This window comes from Meleagris gallopavo, chromosome Z (assembly GCF_000146605.3).
Source record: "Meleagris gallopavo isolate NT-WF06-2002-E0010 breed Aviagen turkey brand Nicholas breeding stock chromosome Z, Turkey_5.1, whole genome shotgun sequence".
NCBI classification, from domain to species: domain Eukaryota; kingdom Metazoa; phylum Chordata; class Aves; order Galliformes; family Phasianidae; genus Meleagris; species Meleagris gallopavo.
Window position 1 is genome coordinate 29,384,014 of NC_015041.2, and position 9,532 is coordinate 29,393,545.

Below are 9,532 nucleotides of genomic sequence, written 5' to 3' on the forward strand. Positions count from 1 at the left end.
AGAGGAGGGCCACTAAGATGATCAGGGGACTGGAGCACCTCTCCTGTGAAGAAAGGTTGAGGGAACGGGGATTGTTCAGCCTGGAGAAAAAAAGGCTCCGGGGAGACCTCACTGTGGCCTTCCAGTACTTGAAGGGAGCATATAAAGAGGAGGGGGAACAGTTGTTGCCGGGGGTGGATAGTGATAGGACAAGGGGGAATGGTTTTAAACTAAGGCAGGGGAGTTTTAGGTTAGATATTAGGAGGAAGTTTTTTAAACAGAGGGTGGTGACACACTGGAACAGGTTGCCCTAGGAGATTGTGGATGCCCCATCCCTGGAGGCATTCAAGGCCAGGCTGGATGTGGCTCTGAGCAGCCTGGTCTGGTGGTTGGTGACCCTGCACATAGCGGGGGCTTGAGAATAGATGATCATTGTGGTCCTTTTCAACCCAGGCCATTCTATGGTACAACTGAAAAAAGAGATGCCTAGTTGGGCTTGATAAGTGGACCTTTGTGAACCTAACGATGTTCAACAAAGCTAAGTGAAAGGTGCTACACCTAGGTTGGGGCTATCCCAGGTATGTGTACAGACTGGGAAAAGAACCCTTTGAGAGCAGCTCTGTAGAGAAGGACTTGGGGGTTCTGCTGACCAAAAGTGGGATATGAATCAGTATTGTGCACTTGCAGCCTGGAAGACCGGTTGTATCCTGGGCTGCATCAGAAGAAGGGTGGCCAGCAGGGCAAGAGAGATAATTGTCCCTCTCTACTGTGCCCTTCCTTGTGAGGCCCCATCTGGAGTAGACATGGTGTCAAGGTTTAGGGTCTCCAGCAGTAAAGAGATGTGGAGTTGTTGGAAAGGGTCTGAGGAGGACCGTGAAGATGATCAGAGGGCTGGAGCACCTCTCCTGTGAAGAAAGGTAGAGGGAGTTGGGTTGTTTGGCTTGGAGAAGTCTCTTGGGACACTAGGTAGTGGCTTTCCAGTTCTTGAAGGGAGCTTATAAGCAGGAAGGGAAAATCCAACTTTTCACACAGTCTCTTAGTAGTAAGGCAAGGGAGAATAATTTTGAGCTAAAAGCGGGGAGAAGCATGTTAGATGTTACTCGAAGGATTGGTGAGGGAACAGGTTGCCCAAAAAAGCTGTGGATGCTCCATCCCTGGAGGTGTTCAAAGCTGTGTTGGCCCTAGGAACTTGATCTGGTGGGTCACAAACCAACAGCGGAGTGGTTGGGTAACTTCCTACCTAAGGCATACTATGATTATATAATCGTTGGATATTATGGTAGAGTATTACTGTATCTTTGAGTATGAGTGGTGTTGAGAACTAGTTAGTGCAAATTTTAGTGTGTCTGTTTCCTTGAAGAAATGAATTTATGGGAAGGAAAAAAATTAAAAGCCTTCTACGCTCTTAAATTCCACTGACCCTTTGGAGCAGCTAGAGGATTTACCTAAGCACCATGGGTCTACTAAGTTGTTCATAGCACTGTCTGGCTGGAATGAGAAGAAATGAGAAAAAGGTTTCTTAACTACTTAAAATCATTATGTAACAAGTAATGGGCCTGTTCTGTGAGGGATTTAGTCTTCTCAGATTATCACTGCTCTAGAACTTGAATTCTCAGTCTCCAGTATGTCCTTTTGTAGATTGTTGGCATACTCCCCATCATCCTCTTTCATCTGTACCTTCAGTCCTTATTGCAGGGAGAAATTCTGTGGGTTGACTGGACACCTTTCTTCCCGTACTTCTCTTCTATTGCTTAAATTCAAAATTGATCCAATGTTTTAGCAGATTGAGAAACTGGGTGGATAAGTGTCCCTGTATACACTTTTTTGCTGCTTGGGCAACTGTAATAGTCATTTCTCAGAGTGAGCAATATTAGCTGTGCCCAAAGTTGATCTTGAGGCCTAGGTGATAGACCTGTTAGTGTGACCCAATCAAAACACTTCTAAACAGAAAATATTTAATAGATGATTTCACTTCTTTTTCTTAGGCGGTAAAATGATTGTTTATTTAAATGAATAAGGCTATCTAATGGTCTTCAGTTTTGTTCATAATGGTTTTATCCCCTTTTACAGTTCTGGGGTGCTTAAATGAAAATGTCATTTAGATGTAGATGCTTTATTTCTTTCTTCTGATCCATATTGAGCAGAGGAGAAATGGTCCAGGGAGGCATTCACAATGGCTAATATGATGCACGCTGAAATGTGATGTTGATCTTCATATTTCCTTTTTAATACTGATTTTTTTACAACCTCACTATGTTAATTTGGATAAAATAATTAATGCATACTGTTTACAATACCCTAAATGCTTTTTTTTTTTTCCAAAAAAAGTTGCCTACTGTTTAGTATTTCATGATCTGCCTTCATATTTAAAAACCTAAGCGTTCATCTTGAGCATGCTTTTATTTTAGAATTTTATATGCTAGCAAATAGAATTCTGGAAGTCAAGCATGTAAACAAATGAATATAGTTATGCAATCAAACACAATTTATTTCCCTTATCAGAAATTGATCGCTCACAAGAGGTTTGAAAGTGCATGTGAAGAATTAAATAATGCATTACATTGGGAGCATCAAGCACAAGTGCTGTTGAATGAACAGGCACAACAGCTACAGGAGTTAAATAATAAACTAGAATTGCACTCCAGTGAAGAAGCAGATAAAAACCAAGTCTTAAGTGAAACTGTAAAGGTAAGATGATTGTTCTTACAAAACAGACACCTGAAGTATACCTTTTTGTGAATGCGCATAACCTTTCAGATTTTGTTCAAATAAAATGTTAGTAGTAATTTAATTCATACTGCTCAATCTGTTGGAGTTCTGTGGTACTCAGAAAAGACTTTCAAGATGAAACTTTAAGATATGATCTCCCTTTTCTGTTTTTAGGAGTATCCAATGTACAGCAGTATCAGTAATCTGTGAAGTATTTTGAGCTGGCATTGTAGATAAGAGATGGGACTTTTAGATGTCATGAGGTGTTTGCAGGCTTAATGAAAAAGAAGAAATAAATGAGTTTCTTTTTTAGAGATCATTAGAATATTTTAAAATCTCAATTAACTGTTTCCTGAATTCTAATCTTAGTGCAAATAATGCATTTGCTAAGTTATTCGGTGAGTGTATAGAAAGAGGTTCTTTTTTCATCAGAAATAAAATTTTCCCCAGACATATCAGTAATGAAGAAAAAGAACTTGTTATCAGCAACTTTGGTAACAAATAAAGGAGCAGAGATGAACTAGGAGCTTTAAAATGAGATGGATAACATGGAAACAGCAGAAACATTGTGTTGACAGCTAATAATGTGTGGTGACCTTAACTCTGCAGTTTTTATTTATTTTTTATTTTAAAGCAGGCTTTGCTGCTTCTACCTCTTCTTCATCATTACTATTATTTTTTCATCTCCTGGTGTTTTTCTGTGAAATGGTAGTTGAGCAGAAGAGAGTACTTCACTGGTATTTGGAGAAATAAAAGCATTTACAAATCTGAGGAAGGATTTAGGGAGAAAGTGATAAGGAAAGTGTAGAAACAGAATGAGAACCTGAAAGACACAAACTACAAACCTAGTATAAGTGCAGAAAACATTGTTGAAAATACAGCAATGAAGATGGATGTGGTAGTGAAGTGTTATGGTTTGAAATGTTGTGCAGTGGAGAATGCTGAAGGATATTGTTAAGTTTAGTAAGAAGAGTTTTCATTAGAAATATTACTATATGAGCTGTATCTCACTAAGGGAGAAAGACAATCCAATTGCAATTTAACAGTTGTTTTTTATGATTTTCTTCTCTCTCATGTCCCTAGCTGTGGATGTTTCATTTCTGTGTTTGAGTGAATTAAACTTGTCTGTTTGCTAATACTATTGGTTTTTTTTTATATGTTTCAGATAAAATGAGTTATGTATAATCCTAATAATAATAATAATAATAATTAATTAATTAAATCCTAATAATTAGGCTTGTTTGATTCCTTTGGAAATTTTTTGATTTTTTAAAATGGTTATTGGTATCATAAAGAAGGGAAAGAATAGAAGACAGGTCTTATTTGAAATCTTAATCTGAGTCTACTGTTAGTACACTGCTGTATGGTACTCCATCTTGTTGAGTTAATAATTCCTTGCTGTTTGTTTGGAGATGAAACTAGAAGTCAATCATAAGCATTTAAAATACAAGATAGAGTTTTAAACAAATCCGTTACATGCATTATTGGATACTGAATTAGATTTAACAGCTTCTGGGCTTTATTAATGAAGCTTAGAACATAGTTTTTTTTTGAGATGGTGCTGTTCCTAAAGTGCATTCTATTTCTGCAACGCCTAATAGTTGTTGGTTACTAGAAGAACTTGCTTTAGTGTAAAATGCTTGATTATAACTTACTGAAGCTTGTGAAGAGACAGTAACTAATAGCCTAGCTGTTATGATAGGATAAATGCTACAAAAGCAGACAAAATAAGCCTTAAAGCTGCAACTTCTACCACTAGCAGTTACTCTGATTGGTTTTCAAATGCATTACTCTGTAATCTCTCAATTCTTTCCATGCATGAGTTTGAACTAAACATGGTGGTAGACTTACTGCTGTATACTTGCCCCATTGTAACTGCAATTAAAGCAAGTCTGTTATTAACTTCTGTTTAAATACTAAAAGGTTGATTGATGTCACAGAATTGTAGGGTTTGAAAGGGATTTCTCATGATCATTTAACTCTCCCTCTCTGCTAAAGCAGATTTCCTACAGTAGATTACACAGGAAAGCATCTAAGTTGGTTTTGAATATCTGCAGAAAAGGAGACTCCACAATTTCTTTGGGCATCTTGTTGCATTGCTTTGTCACTCCCAAAATAAAGTTTTTCCTTATGTTTGTATGGAACTTCCTGTGTTCAAGTGTGTGTCCGTTGCCCCTTGTCCTGTCTCTGGGCACTGTTAAAAAGAGCCTGGCCTCATTCACTTGGCTCTCACCCATCAAGTATTAATAAGCATGGATAAGATACAGCCTTCTCTTCTCCAGGCTGAAAAATCTCTCAGCCTTTTCTCGTACTGAAGAGTCTCCAGGATCCTAATCTTTGTGGCTCTCCACTGGACTCTCGTTAGAAATGACGTGTCTTTCTTGAACTGAAGAGCCTGGAACTAATCAAAGTACTCTGGATGTGACCTCACTAGGGCAGATTAGAGAGGGACCTCTCTAATAACCTCCATTAGCCTGCTGGTCACGCTCTTTTAATGCACCCCAGGATACCATTGGCCTTCCTGGCCACAAGGGCACACTGATGGCTCGTGGCCAACCTATTGTCCAACAGGACACCTGTTCTCTGTAGAACTCCCCTCCAACAGGTTAGTCCCTAACCTGTACTGATTCAGGCAGTTTTGCCTCCCCACGTCTAGGACTTTACACTTTCACTTGTTGAACTTCATCAGGTTCCTTTCTGCCCAGCTCTACAGTCTGTCCAGGTCTTCCTGAATAGCAGCACTGCCTCCTGGTGTGTCAGCCATTCCAAGCTTTGTATCATCAGCAAACTCGCTGAGGGTGAACTGTATAACTTAATCCATGTCATTGATGAAGATGTTGAACAAGGTTGGACCCAGTACTGATCCCTGGGAAAAACCACTATCCAAATAGAATCTGTGGCACTGATCACAACTTTCACTACTGCTTGGCCAGTTCTCAGTCCACTTCACTGTCCACTCATTTATGCTGTGCTTCCTAAGCTTACCTTTGAGAATGTTACAGGAGGCAGAAAAGCATTGCTGAAGTCAAGGTAGACAACATCCACTGAGCTTCCCTTATATACCCAGCCAGTCATGATATCCTAGAAGGCTACCTCATTGGTCAAGTGTGGTCTCCTCTTGGTGATTCTACATTGACTAATCCTGATAACTTCCTTTTCTTCTACTTGCTTTGAGGTGACATCCAGAATAAGATGTTGTAAGGGACAGAAGTGAGGCTGACTGGCCTGTAGTTTCTCACATTCTCCCTGTTGCCCTTTTTGAAGTTTGGAGTGACGCTGGCTTTCCTCTAGTTCTCAGGCACCTCTCCTGTTCTCTATGACCTTTCAAAGATGACAGAGAGTGGTTTGGCAGTCTCTTCTGACAGCTCCATCAGCATTCATAGATGCATACTCTTGAGGCACTCTTGTGGATTTGTGTGCAGCAGATTTGCCAAGATGATCTCTGATCAGATCCTCCTTCACCAAGGGGAAGCATTCCCTTTTGCAGACTCTCTTACCTCTAGAATCTGAGATTTCTAAGGGGCAGTCTTAGCATTAAAGACTGAAGAAAAGAAGGCATTCAGTAACTCCCCCTTAGTCTCGTTACCAGGACATCTACTTCATTCAGCAGCAGGCCATTTCCCCCAGTCTTCCTTTTGCTACTGACATAGGTAGAGAAATCTTTCTTGTTGTCCCGACCTCCCTTGCTGGATTTAATTCCAAGTATGCCTTAGCCTTCCTCATTGCATCCCTGTTGTGCTGTGACAGTGTTGCTATATTCCTCACATGCAACCAGAGTCCTTTTCCACATTCTGTAGACCTTCTTCCATTTGGGTTTTTCAATGAGCTCACTGCTTATCCATGTGGGTCTTCTGTTACCTTCACTTGGTTTCATTTCACTTGGGAATGCATCAGTCTTGTGTTCAAAAGAAGTGGTGCTTGAATGTCAACCATCTCTCTTGGGCCCTCTTACCTTCCAATACGCGCTGGATACCTTTTGGTAGGTCCTTGAAGAGATGAAAGTTAGCAGACTTGAAGACCAGGATCTTCCTACTAATAGCCTTGTTTCTTCTATGTAAGATCCTGAACTCCATGGTCTCATGGTCATTGCATCCATGACAGCCCCTTCACATTCCCAGCCAGTCTTTCTTGTCTGTAAGATCAAGATCCAACAGCACACCTCTCCTTATTGGCTCCTCCGCTACCTGGCTCGGAAGATTATCATCCACTCAGTGCAGGAACCTCCTGAACTATGTCAGCCTGGCAGTGTTGCTTTTCCAGCAAATACCAGCATGACTGAAGTCCCTCATGAGAACCAGGTCCTGGATTGTGAGGCTACTTTCAGCTGTCTGTAGCCTCTTCCTGATCAAGCAGCCTGTAGTAAACACACAGAATAGTGTCACCTGTATTAGTCTGTCCCTTAATTCTTGCCCATGATCTCTCTACTCAACCACCATTCATTCCTAGGCATAGCTTGGTACATTCCACTTGCTCTCTCACAAAAAGAGCAAATCCATCACCATGCCTTGCTGATTTGTCTTTCCTAAAAGGTACGTTACCATCCATGACAGCATTCCAGTCATGCATGCTGTCCTACCGCGTCTGTGTGATCTCAGTGAGATCGTGGTCCTACAAGTGCACTCAGATCTCTAATTCTTCCTGTTTATTCACCATTCCATGTGCATTGGTACACAGGTACTTCAGAGAATAAGTCTTTTAATTCCTTCACAACTGTACCTAACCTAGTTACTTTGGTTGTAAGAGCCTGTACCTGTGGCTATATCAAGAAAGGAAAAGAGCAGTCATAGTAGCATAGCACTACACATTCATAATATAGTGTTTCTTGACCTCTTATTGTGAACAGATTTCATAACGCATGGTTCCTAAATCATCACCCACTCAATTTTTAATTGCTGTTTTTTTACAATCTCTGTGTTAACTCAAAAACAAGTTTCAAATCTATGCTATATATAAACCTCTTAAATTCAAGCATGAGTCTAACACAAACTGTGAGTACTTACCAGGGGGTAAAAACAGTTCTTTTATTTTGAGCTTTTTGTCGTTCAACTCCAGTAGGCCACTAAGCCCCATGCAGCAACTGGCTCATTCCCTTGTAGCGAAGGGGGGAAAGATTTGGAAGGGCAAAAGTGTAAAAACTCATGGATTTAGATAAAGGCAGCTTAATAAACAGCAGAAGCTGTGTGTAAAAGTAAAGCAAACTAAGGAATTCATTTTCATTGGCAAGCAGATGCTCAGTCATTTCCAGGAAAGCAGCTCCATCATATTTAATCGGTTATTTACAAACATCAAAATTTGAAATGTTCCTTCCTACTTTTCTTCAGCTTTTCTTTGCCGAGCATGTCATCCTTCTAGTCAGCTGTGCTGATTGTGTCTCCTCCTAGCTTCTTGTGCATCTTCAGTCTCCTTACTGGTGATGCAGTGTAAGAAGTAGGAGTCTGACTGTGCAAGCAGTTCTCAGCAACAGAAAAACATTTGTATGTTATCAAACTGTTCTTGTCACAGATCCAAACTATAACACCATTCAAGCTATTATGAAGAAAATTAACTCTATCTTGACCCAAACCAAGTCAGACTTGTACTGTGCTACGTACATATATATACACAGTACTATATATATTGTTTGTTCTTGTTTTTGCTGTTTGATTTAAGAAAATGTCTATAAGCTTTTTACACCAGTTTATCATAATCCCACTTTCTTCATGGCTTTATTTGTGACTGGCAGAGACAATTTCTGCCTCCACCCTAATATTTTAACTGGCAGACCTCTTCTCTTGGCTAATTTTTTTTTTTTTTTAACTTAGAATACATTTCTGTAGCTCTTATTCTGCAGTCAAGAGGAATAATTTTATCTTTGCTAATGAGAGCTTGTAAAATTGATTTTGTAAAACTTGGCATTCTTGCAGTTTAATTCTTTTTATCGCACTTAAGTATAGGAAACAGTGATTCTGCACTGAAAAAATACGATAGAAAAAATTGCTTTCTTGTATGTTATAAGATACAAAATAATCATCAGTTTGGACTAAGCACATACAAAAATTTGTAGCCTTGAAGTCTTCATTCATAGTTTTTAAAGCTGTAAAAAAGCTAAAAACAAAATATTAGGCTCTTTTCCATTGTATAACTTCTTTTGAAGTATATCCACACTTGAGTAACAATCATTAAGGAAATGCTTTGTTATTCACATACTTTCATAGAGTAGTCTTATTAAAGGAGTAATACTTAATTTCTTAGCTTTATCAGTTCAGATTTTAATCCTGTATATTTTTATCTTCTTAATGGTATATACCATAGAGACATCTGAGGTAGCCAATTACATTTCAAGGTCAGCTGGAACTAAGTAACTGGTTTACACCACTTCTTGTTTTTATTAGATGAACTAAATTGCTAGTTCCAATTCCCCTTTCTTTGAGGAGAGGCTTATACATAAATGCTAAATACACATCTAAAACAGGCATAGTTTTTGCCTCTTATACAAGCATGTCTTTGGTCCAATAAAATTGTTTTTCTCCTTGTTGACAGACATTGTATTTAGATGTTAGTGCATGTAATAAAAAACATAGAATTTTTAAGCTTTAATTTATAGAATGTCTTACAAATTCTTAATTAATAATTCTGTGTATTTAAGGTTTCAAATGCAATATATCCTCCATCTTGCGGCTGATCAACCTTAAAATTGAACTATATGTTTAAGAAGATTGTATTCTGACTGAATTCTATTTTCATTTACTCTTCTGAATTTAGAGTAGCTGCTGTTGATTCATGTTAATTAAAATAATCTTATCCAAGGGCTTTGATATCACACAGAAAAACATACTCTGATGGGAAGGTTTGGAATGTTTTTTTT

The 9,532-nt window shown here is 38.9% G+C and overlaps 1 protein-coding gene across 1 annotated transcript in view; it reads left to right on the top strand.

Annotated features, from left to right (window-relative positions):
• The window catches only part of CCDC171 (coiled-coil domain containing 171), a 147,593-nt gene that overhangs the window by 78,202 nt on the left and 59,859 nt on the right, over window positions 1-9,532 (top strand). Inside the window, 1 exon segment of the mRNA XM_031557307.1 lies at window positions 2,482-2,667. Coding sequence (XP_031413167.1) covers window positions 2,482-2,667 — 186 coding nt within the window.